A 20,386-nucleotide genomic window follows, 5' to 3' on the forward strand; every position below is an offset into this window, starting at 1 on the left:
CCGCAGGCACCTGGGATTGCAAAGTGGAGGTACCTGCAGGGTGGCGCCTGGGAGCCGGCCTGGCAGCTCTGCCAACCTTCTCCTCTGGTCTTGAAAATCTCTTCTTACCCCTAAGGTATCTGCAAAGAAGGAGGCCGTTGGATCGCAAAGAAGGGGACTGTTGGATGGGCAAAAGGGCAAATCTGAATTCAAGAGGCTGAATTCAATGGATGGAGCCTGTCATCACTACGAGCCACTGAGGATTGGTTTGTCCTCAAATCTTCTTTGGTTCCATCCGCCCCTCCTCCCTCAAGGCACTCACATCTCGCCTCCATCCCAAAAGCCCGGAGACAGAGCAGATGTGCGCCCCAAGCTGGCTTCCTGTCCTCTCTCGCCAGCATGTGCTGCTGGACTCAGCCACAGGGAGTGGGGCCCCACTCAGCACAGCAGGCAGGAAGCTGGGGACCGGAGGGGTGGGAGAGGGAGATGAGAAATGCCACAGAATAACCTGCCACAATCAGTTTCCCATAATAACATCCGACGGGCATGGCTTGCCTGAGAAAATCAGCAACTTGCTTTAAAAACAAGTCCTTTTTGAGTGATTCTGGCTCAATTTTACCCATTCATATAATTAGTGTTGATGGAATTAACAGTTAAAAATGGGGTTCGTGCATTTAAGATGGAGGGGGAAGAGATGGGGGGAAGAGATAAAGAGAACAGAGGAAGAAAGGCAGAAAAACAAACAGAGAGAGGAAAGGAATAGAGTGAGAGGGGAGAAGGACATATGTTTGAAGCTTAACAGGAAACTCAGAAAACAGATGTGCTCACGGTAAAGATGAACCCCAGAAACTGGTGAACCACAAGACTGGGAGACCCTCTCGCAAACTGGGTGAAACCACAGTGATGGGAGCTGCTCTTTAGAGTTTGTTCTAGATCCCTGCAGCTGGGTTTCAGGTCAGGCAGCACGGCATTGTTCTCACACACCTCATACAGCAGAACCAATTCCTGATCCCTCTCTTGGGCTCGCTGTGGCATGGTCCAGCTGGAACAAAGATGCCAGCTGACGCCCACCACACCCTCTCCCCAGCCTGGCCCAGGCGGCACTCACAGTTCCAAGATCAGGATGACGTCCGTCTTGTTCTCATAGACCTCGTGCAGGGTGATGACATTGGGGTGCTGGATCTCCTTCAGGATGCTGACCTCCCGCTCGATGTCCTCGCGGCTCACACCCCGCCGGCTGGACTTAGTCCTCCTTTTCTTGATGAATTTGGCGGCATACTGGAGGCCGGTGCTTTTCTCACGGCATTTCTTCACAACCGCAAACTGTCCACTGAAAAGAGAAGATGGAGGATTCTTTATCGTTCATAAAAAAAACCGGATTTGAGTGAGGATGTGGCATGGTGCAGAGGGGGACAAGAGAACTGTGAATAGGAAAGTTCCAATTGTGGAAAGTAACAAATTAGGTAGGGATGTTTCTTATCATCATTCATTTACACTAAGCCTGTTTCTTTATAAATAATGCTGCAAGGAATACAAACTTTTAAAGTATATTTTATTGAAAGAGTGATCATGTCTCCATTTCTGTCCTCTCCTCCTTCCCTCCCACTTCAGGTCCTGGGACAGCAGCAAGGAGCTCTGTGATCTGACCTCACTTCCAGCAAACTCTTTTCCTGCACGTCTAGTCTCTGAGCCTGAAAAACGAGGGATTGAGACCAGGGAATCGGTAAAAAAAATATATATGAAGTCCTGCCTTCAACAACATATTTCTAGCACCAATATTAACCAATTTAAATACACAGAACAGAAAAAGGTCTATTATTTTGTTTACAATTAAGCGACTGATAAATCATATGTACCAAATATTTGTTGGTCACTTCTCCAGCATTATCTCCCCTCTCCTCTCGTCTCAAGGTATTTCTACCCAGGGATCTTTGTGGTTCTGGGGAAGCCGATTCCACCCCCAACTGTAAATACGGATCATGTGACCTAGGCTGAGCCAATCAGTCCACTCCATTCTCCTGACCACATGCCAAGTAAGACCCTTCAGAGGATGCAGAGACACAGGCTTTCTGAGACTCTTTTCTCTTTTGAGTGTGACAGAACCCCCCCACAAAGCCGCTGCCAACTATCTTGGGACCATGAGGAGAGCCACTCTTAGTTTGAAGACAACCACTGCAGAAGCAGAGCCAGTAAAAGGAAAGAAACCAGGTCTGCAGTGACACCATGGAGTCACTGGATCAGCCCTGGCCTGAAACCATCTGCCTGTGATGTTTCAGCGACATAAGCCAATAAATTCCTTTTATGGCTCAAGTCAGTTTGATGGGTTTTCTACTTCTTGCAGAGGAAAGCACCTTAAACGTCACAGCAAATAACCAGATTCCCTTTCCCATATATTAAAGACTGTAATAATAGAACTTGACTCAAAATAATAAGCGGTAGGCAGTAAGTACGTGAGACGGTGAGAGGTACACAGGCCCCACTGATAGTCAGCGGAACACAACGGAAAGACCCTCCTGGACCCATGCTGGTGCCCTTCGTTCTTCCCTAGTGCCCAAGGAAGGGTCGATTCACCCATCGCAGGATCTGTATGTTTCTTGGTACCTGCTGGATAACTGCTATGTAAAGGATTATCACAGGTATTTTTAGCTGGCTTTATCCTCACACGAAGACAAAAACCAGAGAGAAAAGCAAATTAAGGATAATATTTTGATGTTAAAGAATGGATACTTTAAAACATTACTCATTTACTTTAGCAGTAGGAGGCCAGTGAAGAAGAAACACAGAGAGAAGGATTATCTTTATAGCTGTATCAAATTTTTTGCATGACAGGTTGTTAATACCCGCTTTGCCCCTGCAGCAGGATAGCTGAGAAGCTGAAGAATAAATCACACTGGAATGCCAGCACCGACTGCCTGTAAACTCGCTACCTTAAACAGTTACGGGGTCTATGTAATGACTTCATTACAACCAAAATCCAATTTCTCTGAGGAGTAAAAACCTTCCCTCTATTGTGGGGCGGAGGGTGGCAGAGATGGGGCATACGGAGAGAAGAGGGAAAAGAGCTTGAATTTAAAACACAGTCAGCTGCTTCCTTTAGAGTCCAGGCCCCTCCTTACAAAGATGTTATTGTGTCCCCACCAGGCAGATTCAAAAGGACCCAGGATAGGGAGGCCCAGCCCAGCCCAGCCAACCAACAACCAAGCTGATAGTTCCAGAGGCTGGGCCCATTCATACCTCACACATGGCCAAAGCAACTTGTCTCAGAGACTTACAACTCAAGGCAGACTCAGTAGTTTCAATCATGGTGCTTTAAAATTCAAAACTAAAAAGCCGAGAGAGAGAGAGAGAGAAAAACAGAGAGACAGAGAAAGAAAAACCACTTTGGGAGGCCGAGGTGGGTGGATCATGAGGTCAGGAGTTCGAGACCAGCCTGGCCAACATGGTGAAACCCCGTCTCTACTAAAAATACAAAAATTAGCCAGGTGTGGTGGCGCGTGCCTGTAATCTCAGCTACTCAGGAGGCTGAGGCAGGAGAATTGCTTGAACCTGGGAGGTGGAGCTTGCAGTGAGCCGAGATCGTGCCACTGCACTCCAGCCTGGGTGACAGAGCAAAACTCCGTCTCAGGGGGAAAAAGAAAAAAAAAAGAAAAAAGAAAATCCTTCTGGCAGGAGAGTCACAGAGAATTTCAATGCAAGCCTAGATACAAAGACTCTTCCACGTGCGTTTTCACCTCCAAATGTTCTATATTGGAAGTTTCTCCATTTTATTTATGGGAAGATGGTAAGTAAAGGCAGGTTAGCCCTGATGGCAGGATGAAGGCAGGTGCTGAATGTCATGTGTGCTCATGCCCGTGTGAACTGTGGTGCCTTCGTTTACAGCGAAACCTGGGGAATGGACTCTGTCACCTGACAATGGATCCCTCACTCACACTGCAGGGTCCCCATATGAAAAGTGCTGGCTGGAGGGGATAAGAGCTGGTGGGTAGGAAGGCTCTGTGTGGATGCTGGGGTACTGGCTAACCCTGACTGCAGAGAGTAAAATGAGGGTCTAGAATGAGCTTGAGAACCTTGTTCTAGACCTACTGCAATGTCACCTCTTTTAAGATACCGTTCCCTATTCTTCCCTGACACCCCTAACAATCTATTCCCTTTCCTCCAATCTGCCATATCCCTGAGTCGAAAGAGCACCCCATACCCCTCAGGGGCACCTGCTGTTTTCTGCCCATTCTTGCCTTTCCCACCCTCCCAGACTGCCAATGCCTGGGGGACAAACGGCTGCCAGGCTCATCTTCACATCTCCTGAGGCCCTGGGTGCAGACCTACTTCATGTAGTCCACGCACAACGCACATATGCTGCAGCTGACGCCTGAATCTATAACCCTGAGAACCCGAGGAGTTAGACAAAGGGTTCTGCATTATAGTTCAACAGAATTGTGTAACGGCTAGGAGCCAGCTGTGTAACCCAAGGTTTATTTAGGACTTAGCCACTCTAGGCCTCAGTTTTCTTATCTGTAGAGTGGGCATAATAACTGCCTGTCTTGGAGGGAGTAGGATGAAATGAGCGCATGAAGTGTTTAGGACAGCACCTGACCATAGGGAGTCTTCAGTAACTGTTAGCTATTATTAATCTGCGACAACTGGAGTTATTTTCATCAGCACACTGTTGCCTCAGTCTCACAGTGATGCAGTATTACCCCCCAAGTACCTACCTCTCATGACTGCCAGAGAGAAAAGAGCCCTCATAGGACAAAAAAAAAAAAAAAAAAAAAAAAAAAAAAAGCCCATGACAGGGCTGTCCTGTGCTAACGATGTGTACAACTATTGCTAAATCCTCACTCCCTTCCTCCTTTTGCTGCCTGTCCCCACCCAGAGGGTGTGTTGCCACTTATAACTGCTCAGGCAGGCTGGCCCTGGCCTTGGGAGCTCAGAGTCACAAGCTGAGCCAAAGTGCCAGCAGCCAGGCCCACCTGGGGGCCTTTGGGAGCCTTTGTGTGTGATGGGTAAGCCTGTAGGGCATTTCCATAGCACAGTCTCCTCAGGCAGCCAGCAAACTGTGAGGACAGACTCCTGGAGGAGCAGCTCTTCCCTAATCAGAGTAGTTTGCTTTGTGAGGTCTAATTTGAATTGGACTGTTGGTGAATTGCTGCTCCGATCCCTTCCTTCCTGAGCAGCTGGGCCTGGACCCGCTTTCCACCCTGGATCGGGACTCCTTTGGGGGGACAGTTCCTCTTCACCCAACCTCTGCCTCCCCAAAGACAACAATAACTTAAAAAAACAGCTTGTGTGTTTACTCTTCTGGTGAGGATTCCTAAATCGTGTGCCCTCAGAGGAATACCATGATCCAGCTTCAAGGGCGAGCTCAGACAGACCAGGGAGCAAAGCGAATGCACACAAAGCAGCAAGGCCACTGCCGCCAACCACGCTGGGGGCGCTTGTCCCTTCTGCCCCCTCCTCACACCCATGCACTGAGGCCAGTCAGTAATTAACAACGGTACGGATGGCTGCATTATTAATTAATTACCATTAATACAGCTGGGGCTGTTCAATGGATGGGGGAAGGTAGCTCTTTACTGGAAAAGAGAAATTCTTTGCATGCTATGACATTTAATTTTGATAAAGCAGTACAAGTGATCCTTATTATTAATGGATTTTGTACTGGTGAATTCACCTACTTAGTAATTTTTTTTTCTTTTCTTGAGACAGGGTCTCGCTCTGCCGCGCAGGCTGTAGTGTGGTGATGCAATCACAGCTCACTGCAGCCTTGACCTCCCGAGCTCGAGCAATCCTCCCACCTTGGCCTCCCGAGCAGCTGGAACTACAGGAGCATATCACCACACCCAGCTAATTTTCTTTTTTTTCTTTCTTGCAGAGATAGAGTCTCGCTCTGTTGCCTAGGCTGGTCTCGAACTCCTGGGCTCAAAGCAGTCCTCCCACCTCGGCCACCCAAAGTGGGGGAATTACAGGCATGAGTCACTGCAGGAGGCATAAAATTTATTTGTAACCTCCAAGTCAATATTTCTGGCACTTTCACAGTCACTTGTGGACATGCACGGATCGTGGAAAATTGGAGAGGATCGTGGAAAATTGGAGAGGCTGCTGCACACGTTCCTAGCTGAAGTCAAACAGCTGCCTTCTTGCTTTGGCTCTCACACCATAATCGAGTGTGCTCTCCGCAGCCCATTTAGTGTCACGTTTTTTATTGGTAATTTCACTGTATACAATGACCCCCAAGTATAGTACTGTGGTGCTGTCTAGTGTTTCTAAGCACAACAAAGCTGTGATATGACTCAGGGAGAGACTATGTGTGTTAGATAAGCTTCATTCAGGCATGCGTAATGTGCTGTTTGCCTTGAGTTCAATGTTAATGAATCACATATATATATATACGATGTCTTTAAACAGAAACACACATAAAACAAGGTTGTGCAAAAATGACAAAAATGATTTGACCAGAGACTCACAAGAAGGTAACCCTGGATTTCTCCTAAGAGCAATGGTTTAGTGTTTGCAGTGAATTTCTAGAGAATAACTCTCACACATAATGAAAGTCAACTGTACACCAACTTTTTTTCCCCAAAAAATGCACTAAAATTTTCCATCGTTTAATAACTGACAGAACAGTCTGTTGCATTAGATATAGACATCACATTAATTTTAATATTAAAAACTTTCCACTAAATGTAATAAACATTTATTAACTACTCATGGTCAGATACATACAAAGATAATGAGACACATTCTTCCTTTAATGAGTTTTATATTAAAAAACTTGATTCAAATGTAATCACCGATTTTATTAAAAAGAGGAAACGCATGGCGAAAAGGAGCAAGCTTCATAAAGAACAGGCTGACATCTAATTTCTCTGTCTGACTCACTGATATATTTAATCTGACTACTACCTCTGCAGTCACTGAAGAAACTGTAACCAGGATCATATGCAAGGCTCTTTACACGTATTTCTTTATTAATAATCACAACTCCATGAGATACACATCGTCGTCTCTTCTGACCAATAAGAAAATCAGGTCTCAGGGAGATTTTTAAAGATTGTCCCAAATCACTGAGCGAGTAAGTTGCATAACTAAGAAATGAACTCAAACTCAAGTGTATTCGCCTCCAAAGCTCCAGGTACTGAGCCCCATTGCTGTGGGCTCAGTACATATTATGTTTGTCATACAAGACATCTCACTGTGAAGTTACAGACAGACTCCAGCATCACTCTAGGAAAGTGTTTTGTGAGGGGAAAGCAAAGGGCAGGGGTTTGTGGTTAAATCTGTTTGGGTCATGTTGCCTTCTCCTCCCAGTTGAAGACTCACAAGGTGTTCTAATTAATTAAAACCTTTGCTTTAAGATGCTCTGAGGTGCCATGCAATAAAAGTACAACGTGTTTGTGAATTCAGGCAGCATTCTAGTAACAATCAGAAAGAAACCCAAGTTGATTCTCAAGGTCAAGGCACAAGGATGGCAGCATTCCTGTTTCTGTAGGTCTTCTATAGTTCCTGGTGCCTTAAAAAGAAACCTGTTTAACTTTTGTTTAATCCAGTCAGTTCTTACTGTCAACTTTATTTATTTGTGGGAGGCTCTGTTCACATGGGAGAATGAAGGTGTGGACATACAATGTCAGAGAAGACGCAACATTCAGAATGGAAGGAAAAAGCATAATCTGACTGGACATGACAATTAATGTCTCTGCTGCATAAGCTGGTGCCAAGCCCAGGGTCTAACCTTTTCATTGCTGGCCCTGATCCAGACATGCCATTAGAACAAGTTCTCACTTGGAGCAGGTGGGTGCAGATCCAAAAAAAAAGTGACGAAAACAGCATCTCCTTTTTCATGTTTTTACTTTAAATATGCATCTACCCAATACAAATGCAGTTAAAAATTATTTATGGTAACTAGTATTACGACGAATTCTCTACATTAATGCTGGAAACAGATCTGGTTTAAATCTAACAGCTGACACGTTCCATCTTTACACTCCTCCCAAGTCTTTGCAATATGGTTTCTCATTAACACAAAATAATTTCTACTTTTGAACTCGTTATCAAATCCCTGGCTCGGTTTTAGTGGTGGTTTATGGGTGATCTATTTTTGCAGAAGACTTTTGCTGCCAGAGTAGCAGGCAGCTTGAATTCTGCCAGAATATTAGAATTACAGGTTGTAGGTAAGGGGTGAGGAACAGAAACGGTTTCTCAAGGATGAGTTAACATCTGATAATAATTCACATTTACAGCAGGAGATAAGACCCTGAGGGTTTACAGACTAGAGGAGAGACAAGCATGAAATACTTCACTGTGGGAAGAGGAAAAAAGGGGACGCAGTTGCTGTTGCAGAGAGGGTGCAGTTAGGAGACCCCTGCCCAAGCTGGCCTCCTAGGCTGTGCCCTGAAGGCTGAGCGTGAGTCAGGAGTGGAAGAAGGTGTGTGTTTAGGGACAGGGTTTCCGAGAGGAGGAACAGTGTGAGCAGAGGCAGGAAGGCATCAAAGAGCCTACTTCGTATTTCTAGAGGAAGAGAGGAGCGGCAGGGAGGCATCAGGTCAGACACACAAACAGGGCCCTGTGCAGATGGAGCAATGTCAGCCCCAGCTCTGCCAATAACTTGAGAAAGCAGGCGGCCTCTGTGAGCCTCAGTTTCCCCATCTGTGCAAGTATGATGACAACATGAAATGAGGCCATGCATGTGAGTGCACACTGTTTTCTCCAAACACATCAAGCACATGGAAAGGATGAAAATTACCAAGCTGTCTAAGCTTCGTGAACTTCTCAGAGAAGCCAAGGAGACAGGATTTCAGGAGCTGAAAAGCAGCACCAAGCTTCTCCTTGACATTTTTCTATGCAACAACTTTGAAATCTAAATGTTAAGTCTCTACATTTTTCCCCCCATTGGAACTCAACAAAGCTATTTTCATTTCGGATGGAGACGTATTTGGTTTGCCTCCTTTGGTCCTCAAAGGCCCCTACAGCTTTGCTTAGATGCTGAAGCTTTCAGCTGGAAGTAGGTGATGGGAAGCAGACAGCACCTTCCAAAGATGGATTCAGCTGTCTTTCTATCCCACATGCTCTCTTGAGTGTGACCCTCCAGTCTCTAACCCTTGAATCTGAGCAGGCACCAGTAACTTGCCTAACCCACAGAATGTGGCAGAAGTGGTCCTGGAACTTCCGCCTGAGTTCTTAGAAGCTCCCTCTTGGAAGCCAACCAACATGCTGGGAGAAGCCCAGGCTGTGTGGAGAGGTCGCATGCAGTTGCTCCTGCCCGCAGCTCCAGCTGAGCTGAGCTGACAGCAGCTGTGAGAGGCCAGGCATGTGCATGAGCCGTCATGGACATCTGGGCCATCAAGTCTTCAGATGGCTATAGGTCCAGCCAACCTCTCAATGCGACCACCTGAGAGACCCAGGCAAAACACCCTAAGCTGGGTCCAGGCAGCCCACAGAAGCATGAGAGTTAAGAGATCATGATAAACTGTTATTTTCAGCTACCACGTTTTGGAGTGGTTTGTTACGCAGCAATGGGTCAGCAGAACAGCACTGAAGAATCTGGGATGGTGGGTTTAACAGATCACCCCAGAAGCTGTGCAGAGGAAGGACTCAACACAGAAGGTGACTAGGTCACAAGCAGCCTCACAGGAGAGCATGGGAAAGGAGTGAGGGTGTCCAAACCACCCTGAATGCAGGCCCTGTCCCAGGCTCAGAAAAACGGGCCCTCTCATCCCATCAGCACGCATGGACTCACTTTTCAAGTTCTCTGCTTCTCATCATGGCAACAATTTCCCACCTTTCAAGGAAAGTGCTGCATCATTTAGGAGGGACCTCAACACAAACAACAAAACCCAAAGACCCTCACTGAGCTGTCTTCAGTGTTCTGGCTGGGCAGGGCTTATTGCTGGCCTCCAACTTTACCTTCCCCAGTCTCTGCGGTGAAGCAGATCTCCACCCTGGGAAACACACAAATCCCAAATGCTATACACGATCCAGTAAATGCAGCTACCTAATCTTCCTCCTGCCTGGTGTGAATGCCCAGTGCGTACCTATACTGACTTCACCTTTAGCAGAACGCATGTGAAGAGGAAACACTCTCCCTGCACCTTCAGCGGGAACCCCTTCTTGGATCCTAACCCCAACATGTTCACAGATTTCAGCACAGGATGACGGCAAACCCTGTATGGGAACTCAGTACTTCAGCACCAAGTGGTACATAATTCCCTTGGAATGTAGCCCACACCTGGAGTTGTTCTCTTTCTGCCCTTCGAGAAGCTACGAGGCAGAGGAAAGCAATACTTTTTACCCAAAAAAAAAAAGCAAAGCAGGTGATTTTTTAAAAATTATTATTATCATGAAAAAAAAGTACAACCCTCCAAAAACTATTTTAAACTAATACAAGGGCTCGGTTAAATGGGCTGTGATTTGTAGAGCAAGCGGCTCAGGTTGCCACGGCACCAACAGGGAGAAGCAGAGTTTACTGAGGGGATAAACAGCAGTCCGTCACCCTGGGAACCAGAACAACACACAGAGGTAGGAAAGAGATGCAGAAAGAGAAGGGCGAACAGCGCAATGGGCCAAGGAGAGCAGAGGAGAGGTCGGTCCCTTGGCGAAAGCATCCTCCCAAGGACAAGGTCTCCTGGAAGACTGCAGAGGAGAAGAAGGTGGCATAACCGAGGACCCAAGGCCAGCGTGGGTCGGGCTCCACGCACTGGTTTGGTATTGCAAGTGGGGACAAGGAAACCAAATATGCTGAGAGTCAGGTAGCTCAAGATACCTCTTTATCATTAAGAAATTTACAAACCAGAGCGGCTGAGGATTAAACTGAGGGGAGATTAGAAAGATAGCAGTGGGTGCCTTCATTCACTCCCCCTTGTTCCTATGATATCTCTTTGCAGGAGGAAGGTCCAAGATCCATCTGGAAGAATATTTCCCAAAGTGGGTCTCTGGAGCTCATATAAAGAGATGCTGCTTGGAGAAAGGGAGTCATGGCCAAGCAAGTTTAAGCAAAAGTAGGTAAAGAGAGTCACAACAGGGTGCTCTATGCAGGACTCAGCTAACTGGCCCTTTCCACGAGGGGCAATAGCATTCGGCATTTCACATGGTTTGGGGTTGCTGTTAACCACAAAACCTTTTTCCTTCCTTACATATTTTTGGTTTTGAAGCATTTTGAAGTCCAGTTTTCTTGGGAAGGTGTGCTTTGGTCCTCTCTCCAAGTTAAACAGGCAGCTTCCTGGAAGTGGACTCTATATTCACTGTTTCCTTTGCATTTTCAACACTTTCAGATTATTCCCTAAGGCAGGATGCCAATCACAGTGCCTGCTCCTTCATGGTCTGGAAGAACCAAGCACAGAGTTGGAGGTGGGAGGTGCCCAGGTGGATTCAGACCTTCCTGGGACTGACCCATTAGAAGGGTGTGGACCAACTGACTCAGGCCTGGGAGAGGAGGCCACCCACCTCCTCAGGCCTGGTGCTCCTTCTGCCTCCTTCTGGCTACTGGTGAAAGGGTTGCTTAGAGGTCACAGGCAAATCTATGATGGATTCAGCCCTCTTCACCACTTGAGACTGGCAAAGGATTTGGAGTTTTTCTTTTATTTCAGGCAGGCAGTGGGGCTGGGTATTTTGGGTGGCAACTGAGAGCAGATGGACTGGGTATAGAGAGCACAGTAAATACTGGCCATGACAGCTACCTCCAAGGAAGAGCATGGTGGTGACAGGAAGGAGCCTGGAGCCTGGCGGACTCCTTAGAGCAGAGTCCTGAGCCTAGAGATGCACCACTGCCTTCCTCTAGGCCCAGTTCCTTCACTTTCTGGGACTCACTGCCATAGTGAATCCTACATGCTTCAGATATGGTCTATGACTTCAGGAATTTACTAACAAGACACGTCAGTGCAACAGACTTGCAAGTGCCCAGTGGGCGGTGTGCAGAGTCAGCAGGGGCCCTGGCTCCAGCTAAAGGATATGTGAACGGCACCCACTGTACTCAGCACCATCCCTAGGACCTAACACAGAACACCTGCCTGCTGCTTGCTGTTCGTTTGTGTCTGTAAAGCCACAAGGGAAAGGAAGGAAGAAAGTAAGTGTTGGGAAAGCATAACTTGATACAATCTAAACAGGGCCTTTGGTGGATCAGACAAAACAAACAACAACACTCCATATGTTTTCTCCAAATACAGTAAACCCTACATCAGAATCATAGCTGAACTCTGAGTCCAGTTTTATGGAGACTAAAATGCCCTTATACAGAAAGGGTAGCTACAGATTACTGTTATGCCAGGATCGGCTGCTCCATTTCAATGAATGCTGACCACACTGGGTGACTGGAGGTCAGAGCTTCCTGCCCCAAGACCCCAGTTGAGCCCCCTGGCTCTCGAGTGGTTCTGGTCAGCTCCATGTTTGATCACTTTGACTTCACCATTCTATTGCCCTGAGCCAATCCCATCATTTGATCATCCTGACTTTGTCATGTAATCCCCTTTCAGCCAGTGAGTCAAAGTTAACTGGACCATAAGGAATGATTTGTTCTCAACTTGGCAAGCTGCTCTCGGCTGAAAAAAAATTGACAAAGAAGGCAGGAGGTTCATATAACTTCATGGGGAAAGAGAAGACAAACAAAAAGCTAAGCTGAAGTTCCTTATTCCATGGCCAAAAGAAGAAGAAAGTCAGATATGTTCAGGGTGCTAAGATTCAAGACGGGGAAGAACCAGCTAAAGGGAAAGAGAAAGGACAGAGCTTGGTAGTCTGATGGCATAGGTCATTACCGTGCAAATACTCTACTAAATTGCCCAGATTAAAATACGAATTGTGAGATACTCTCCTCCAATATTCACCCTGCTCAGTTCTGGAGCATGAGAGGAATAACAAAGAAAGATGAACAAAGAAAGATGTCTAAATATTTACATGGTTTCTCCTCTTGATTTAAGTCAAGATACTATTTGCCTGCATGTTTTTAAAGGGTAGGTTTGGGACCCTCTGTCATGCTTTGTCATTGGAAGAATTAGCTCCACCTTACACCGGGAAGTCTGCTCTGAACTGACGAAGAGTTTGCACTCAGTGTCTTGGGAGAAATTCAAATATTCCTGGCACTGGCACTATGTGGCATTTAGTGCAGTTGGGTGGCCAACATGCTTGGGAGACACCCTGCTCTGGAGACTGAATACAACTGAGGGTAGCCAAGCTTCTTTGGGGTCTTCCGTGTCTGGGGTTGCAAGAGTCACAGGCCCAGGTCTCAGGGAGGCAGTGAGTGGCTGTCTGGCTGTCAGCCCAGCAAAGAAGAATCCTTTTTACAGTGCTCTAGGCCAAGCCATTTCCCATGATGTCTACAGATCTGTCACCTTGGCTCTGAACCAAGTGGGGACTCACCTCGTGGAGGAAGTCTAGGGGGAGGAGAAAATGGGGAGGGGACCGCAGGGTCACTTCAGGGCAGGCAAGAAGAGGCTGGCAGGGAAAGGCACTGCTGGAGTTACCTGAAGTGACAGCCACTCAGATAAAACTGAAAGATGATAAGTTAAAGAGAAACCGGAGCTCCCGGGAAGCCTGAGTATTCTCTCAGTGGAAGCAGAACTCCCTGGAAGTCAGCCACGAGGCTGACCTCACCCCCGCGGCCCGATCCGAGCAAGCATGCAGCTTATCGTGAGAGCCAGGGCAAGACTGTATCCACCACGGCCAGGACAGTAAAGAGACTGATGGCGTTAACTCTCGGAAGTGCCACTTTTGAAGAGAATGTGTTACTAATTAAGTCTCAGGTCAAACACTAAACAAAATAAAATACAATTTGTGCGAATGCGGTTTGGAGTTGGTATCTCCTGAAGCAGGGATTGTAAACCCGATGACCTTTCCATGGAGCACTGCTTCCAAAAAAGTGTGGAATATGACTTCTATGGGACATGAGGTGATCATCACTGGGGGGCTTTAGAAGCTTTGTGGATGGAAACATAATCCCCTGGCAGAGAAGGGGGTGAAATGGGAAGTCCACTAGTGGGCGAGAAGGAGGAATGACCTCTCCTACAGCCCATGCTGTGGTTGGGTGGGAAGCCCTTCCTCTTGCTGGGTTTCCTCCTCATCATCTGCAGTGGGCTGGGGGCTAAGGAGCTGTATATCCCTCCCAGCATGGGTGGCCTTGGACCCTGCAGAGCTGGGGTCAACATGGTCTTGTCACTTGGATCAAGAGGCTGTGCTTGTCTGCAGTGATAGGGAAACACTAAGGTCAGACAGCCTGGCCTGTTTAAAGAATCCACCATGCTCAGCATAATGGGGCCTAAAGGAAATGGTGGCAATGGCCCTGGAGCAGAGGACGGTCTACCAGGGAAGCAGGGATGCCTCTAGTTACACGTGTATCACCACAGGCCCCCTGTTTAGACTTTCTACTCCAGGGTACTGACTTCCACAGGGCTCTGCAATGCCTCCAGAAATGAAGGCAACTGGACTTCCAGGTGAAGAGATTGCTTCACGGTGGAGGTAAGCTCTGAGCACAAGAGGCTGGCTACAAAGCTGTACAATCTTAATAAATCAGAATCTGCAGCTTACTTTCCACTTAATGGGTGCATGAATGCAAAATAACAGAACTCATTTTTCCAGCTACTTCATCATTTGTTAGACATGAGATAGAACTGGTTTGTTGAGTTTACATGTTAATTTCCTTCATAGTGACCCACCAATGCATTAGCTTTTAAAAAAATTTTTAATCACCCTGGTATATAGGATTCTTTCTGAAAAATTGATACCACTTTTGAATCCCCAGAGCCTAACATAGTATATTGGAGAAATTTTTAGTATTAATACATGTGGACTCAATGCTTTATGGGTTCCTAAATTTATATGCTGACTACCTATCTGTTTAAATTGTTTCCACTGACTTTCTGAACATGGAAAAACAATTGCTCCACCACTGAAAAACATCATGCAAGATGTCCATCATTTGCTTTAAGAACATCCTGGCCCAGGGCAGTCCACATGCGTTTACTTTTCTCATTTACTGGGCTCTAATTATTTTACTAAGCCCCAACTGGCCCTGTGGGAGCTGCCTACATGCTTTTAGAAGCCTAAGGGACAACTGGTGTATTTCAGATCCTGTACATTCATCTGAAAAGCAAAAGTACAGGACGGACCTCACATGGGCCATTAACTTCAGGGCAATTCTCCTGGTCTCCTAGAGGCTAATTGCTTTGACTAAGCAGTTGCCTTCAGCCATAACTTCAGGTAACTGGGTAGATTCCCTAATTGGAGCATAACCTAAATATTTTGTAAATAAGAATTTTTCATAGTCATCGAGTAATTTGTAATTGGCCCTTGAAAGGATAATGCAGTTTGTTAACTCCATGAGGTCAGATTTCTAAAAATTGGGAAACTGAAAAGTAGGACTCAAGGTCTTGTATGAATACAACAGAATGGCACAAATAGATGGGGTGCAGTGGCTCACGCCTGTAATCCCAGCACTTCGGGAGGCTGAGGTGGGAGAATTCCTTGAGCCTGGGAGTTCAAGACAAGCCCTGGCAACATAGTGAGACCCCATCTCTATAAAAAATTTTTAAAAATTAGCTGGGCTTGTGGTACACGCCTGTATTCCTAGCTACTTAGGAGGCTGAGGTGAGAGGATGGCTTGAGCCCGGGTGCTACAGGCCACAGTGAACCACAATCATGCCACTGCATTCCAGCCTGGGTGACAGAGTGAGACCTGTCTCAAAAAATAAAAAAAAATTTTTTTTAAGTAGCACAAATTATTCAGGAAGCCTCAAAGAACTGAGAATTGGAAAAGAAAAAAAATTCCAAAACTTAAGTTCAGTTCTGAGAAAGATGGACGGAAAAGGGTTAAAATGGCTGATCAGAGTTGAAGGTGGAATAGGAATATAGGACACAAAATTAGGCAACCCTTTTAGCTTCCTTTTTCTTTTCTTTTTTTTTTTTTTTTTTTTTTTTGAGGCCAATGATCTGCACTTGGGAAAGCATCAGGAAAACACTGTTAAGGTGGAAGCAAAGCTTGAAGTAAGAAAAGAGATAATAAAAGATTGCCTGTTAGGTATTTTTTTAAAAAATTCGAGTCTCCACGTCTGAGTAAGTTAAGTCACAGTGTGGCAGAAGCAATCTCCTATCATTGCTGGCAATCATAGGCAAATACTAATGCGTGAAGCCATATTGATGTTCAAAGGGAACCAAATTGGAGCCCTCTCCAAGATTAATTGGCTTATTAATTCCTAGAAAACGTCAAGAATCAACTTTTGATCTGATGAATTAGAAATACTTAGCAAATGGTCAATGAGTAGCAAGAACTTTCCCCTTGCCCCAATTGGGTCGTAAGAAAAGTAGAATGGCAACGGATATAGATTTTAAAAGTGTTTTGATGTCACCGAGGCCTGTGACCTCATTTTTCATGATATTTTGGTGGATGAAATGTGAATCACCATATGGTAGATTTTGGTGAGTGGAGCGCAGGCTCCTGTATTTATGCTGTGTCCTCAATAAGGTATTTTTCAGGACATCCTGGCCCTGATACTTCATTCAGTATGTCATATGGAAGCATATTTATCACACTTTTGAATGGCTAAGACAGCCAAAGAGGAATGGCTAATATACTCACTGACAGAACTTGGAATCTAAATTCTCCCAAGAGGCTGAATAATCAAATTTGCAAAAGGAATAAATAGGAATTTCTGTATTTGGGTTCAAAGAAATGAACCTCACAAGTACAGGATTGGGGAGGCCTAGCACAATAGCAGTTCATATAAAAAAAAAGTACTTGATGGTGCTAGCTGACCTGTCTAGTGTCACAAATGACACAAGTGTAATCTCCCTGCTGATGGTGTGAATGCAGCCCCTGGTGAGTTTAAGGGGTGCTGTGCTCCTATGCTCGAGTCTGGGCCCTTCACTTAGTGGGAAAGATGCTGATTATATACATGGCAGTCAAGGGAGGACAAGCACAATAAAGAAGCTTTTGCTTCTGGGCATGAGAACTGTCCATATCGGAAAGGTGGTGGAGGAAATTAGACCATCTGCCATGAATTCAAAAACGTGTTTCAGCATCAAGTGGGAGGCTGGACTATGGTCTCTAAGAGTCCTTCCAACCTTAAGATGCTCTGTACTGGCTGGGTGCGGTGGCTCACGCCTGTAATCCCAGCACTTTGGGAAGCCAAGGTGGGAGGATCACCTGAGGTTAGGAGTTCGAGACTAGCCTGACCAACATGGAGAAACCCCGTCTCTACTAAAAATACAAAAAAAAAAAAAAAAAAAAAAAAATTAGCCAGGCGTGGTGGTACATGCCTGTAATCCCAGCTACTTGGAAGGCTGAGGCAGGAGAATCACTTGAACCCGGGGAGTGGAGGTCACGGTGAGCTGAGATCGCACCATTGCACTCCAGCCTGGGCAACAAGAGCAAAATTCTGTCTCCCCCCCAGCAAAAAAAAAAAGATGCTCTGCACGAATCTGGATGGTTCTCATGGAGATTTTCATTTAGTGCACTCCTCATTTAATTAAAAGCATACATAGCATGGAGTAAAGTAAAAATCCTGTAACAGACTTCTTCTTCATGCATTTTCTGAATCTCTGTGATCATGATGTTTCCAGACTGAAACTTAAAATAAATCCATATTTCCATCAACTTCTCTAGTCTCTATTTGGAAATATATATTTTATGCATCTGTGCCTTCTGAGTGACAGAGAGTATCTACAATCTGAGAGGAAATGCACAGTTGGGAGAAAGAATGCTGGATGCTGCCCTCCTCTGCCATTTGCCATCTGTGAACGCTGATCCTCACAACCTTTGCTGAGTCTCAGCATGGTCATTTGGGAAATAAAACAAAACAAAACAAAACAAAACTGAATTGAATAATGCTTAGCCTATAGGGCAGCTGTAGCACTCAAAAGAGATAAAAAGGTATGATTATGTTTTAGATACTGCCTGCTACCACACAAATATACTGTTAATATTTGGAAAGGCTTAACAGACATCACAGCTCAGAATAGAACCGCTGTGTCTATATCCAAGGATCCCTAATAGGTTTAGGTCAGTGTCTAATAGGGGATGGAAAGGAAGGAAAGGATCCTTTTTCAACAGGATTCAGAAACCACCAATTCAAGTCTTCCAAAACTAAAACTTAGCATAAATATCCAGACAGACAAAATTATTTTAATCTCCTGCATGGCATTATGACTTATGCACTTTGGAGGCAGAGGGCTTGCTTTTATATCCTGGCTTTGCCATTTACTAGCTGTGTGATCTTGGGCAAGTTCCTCAACCTCTCTGTGACTCAGGTACCTCACTGATTGACAAACAACGTATTAACCATATCTTCCTTAAAGGGCTGTTGTAAAGATTAAATGAGTTATACATGTAAAGCTCTTTCAACAGTGCTTGATATGTAATAATATGATTACTATTATTGTATATAGTTGCTTAAAACCACCTGCATCTTTTAGGCATGTGCCAAAGCTCATACATTGTTCTATTGGGGAAAATAAGAGAAGGCAAAAACTAAGCAAGCTCTCCTCTACTGTTTTCTGAAGAAGCCATCTTGAGCGAGGGCTGCTGAATGGCTCTCCATGAAGGCTGCTGGCTTAGGGACACCTCAGCATGTGGCCGTGGTTGTTGCCCTTTCATTTAAAACTGATTACGCTTATGAAATACTGAAGTATTGACAGCGAAGGAAAGCACAGGAACAAAAATGACCAATTCCCACGTCTTGGGCCCTTGAGTAACATTATTCGGATGTCTTTCTGGCCTTAGAAGTGGATGGTCAAATTTTGTGGGTAACCTCACCCTGGGATAATTATAAGTTATTCCTCCATCTCTTGGAGAGCCACAGAAAAAAGACTCTAACTGAAGCTGTTTGAGGCTGTTTCTAATTCGAGCTTGCATGAATTCAGAGAAGCCTCAAATTTCTCATGCTGACTTTGAGGCTCTGATCATGCAAGACCAGTACTTATTCTGTATAAGAAACACATGGTGAGCATGCTCCTGAGAAATGTTCAATGTTAGAAAACAAAGGTTAAAAGTAAAATTTAACCTAAGGGAACAGAGAATGATCTACTTTTTCTTCCGTTATTATTAACGTCGATGTAAAATGCTGCTGGCTGCCTTATATGAAGGCAGAGAACATGGCGGAGAGCTTCCTGCCAGGGAAGCTGCCTGCCAGCTTCCAGACTGGCCCCATCTGCCCAACTTTGATGAACTAGGCAACCTGTACAGCGATTAGAACACATCTCCTGCTTCCGAATCTCACCTTTAGGTGAGGGAGAAGAAGGAGTTTGATCTTGCTAAGGATATAAAAATTTAAAACACAGAACAGTGTTCTACATCTTCTCCTCTCAGCAAACGCTCACTGGACAGGTGGGTGAAATTGATTTACTCAGCCTTGGTCCTTGGAATTCCAAGTTTCTCTTGTTAATGTTTAATTTATTGGCTCAATCACTAAACAATGTTACTTAGAGGTTTTTTACTATTAGCTACGTTTAGACTATGATAATAAGATAGGTAAACAAACTGAAGAAAGTGACTTTTAGGACACTCGAATTAACTTTCCAAATGCTGGCTGTCACAGATTCAGAAGAGTTAATGTTAGTGATTCAGAATAAAACATATGAAAATGAACTTCGCACTGGTTCCAAAATTCTAACTTCCCTCAGACATAGGCAAAAAGAATAAAACTTTACACAATAAAATCTATGAAAACTTAGTCTGATTATCTTAAAGTTGACTTGATATACATTAATGTATTTAAGCACTAGTGTCAATTATTTGTTTAGATGACGTGTCCAATAGTGTTTTATCACAGGAAGTAGGTTATAGTTATGTAATCTTCAAATTACATAATTACATAAGTATATACATATATATAACTATATGCAGAGTATAACTGTATGCATATACATACATTTAAATTTTAAGCAATAATCATTTATAAATTAAAACAATGACTTACTTTGAGACAGAGTAGTCCATCAGAAATATAATACAAGCCACAAATGCAAACCACATGTGTAATCTGAAATTTTCTTCTCTTTCTTGGAGACAGGGCCTCACTCTGTTGCCCAGGCTGGAGTGCAGTGGGACGCTATCTCAGCTCACTATAGCCTGGATCCCCTGGGCTCAAGTAATCCTCCCACCTCAGCCTCCCAAGTAGCTGGGATTACAGGTACACACCACCATATCTGGCTAATTTTTGTATTTTTTGTAGAGGTGGGGTTTCACCATATTGCACAAGCTGGTCTCACACTTCTGGGCTCAAGTGATCTGCTCGCCTCGGCCTCCCAATGTGCTGGGATTACAGGTGTGAGCCACCATACCCAGGTATAATTTGAAATTCTCTAGCAGTCACACTAATAAAAGTAAAAAGAAACAGGCAAAATTAACTCTAATATTTTGTTTATCCCAATATATTGAATGTTATGATTTAAGCATATAGTCAATAATGAAAATGATTATGATAGATTTTGCCCTTTT

The 20,386-nt window shown here is 44.9% G+C and overlaps 1 protein-coding gene across 11 annotated transcripts in view; it reads right to left on the reverse strand.

Moving 5' to 3' along the window:
* Positions 1-20,386, reverse strand: part of DAPK1 (death associated protein kinase 1) — a 207,534-nt gene that overhangs the window by 98,852 nt on the left and 88,296 nt on the right. For 10 of the 11 annotated variants that reach the window (XR_008537098.2, XM_016961086.3, XM_016961085.4 and 7 more), the window contains one exon: positions 1,088-1,309. Coding sequence is in view for 6 of the 11 variants with exons in the window: in XM_016961086.3 (XP_016816575.1) it covers positions 1,088-1,309 (222 nt within the window). In the remaining 5 variants the exon portion in view is untranslated. Of the gene's footprint in view, positions 1-1,087; positions 1,310-1,835; positions 1,921-20,386 lie in introns of those variants that run through there. The other variant, XM_063787722.1, reaches the window with a different exon arrangement.

This window comes from Pan troglodytes, chromosome 11 (assembly GCF_028858775.2).
Source record: "Pan troglodytes isolate AG18354 chromosome 11, NHGRI_mPanTro3-v2.0_pri, whole genome shotgun sequence".
Lineage (NCBI taxonomy): Eukaryota > Metazoa > Chordata > Mammalia > Primates > Hominidae > Pan > Pan troglodytes.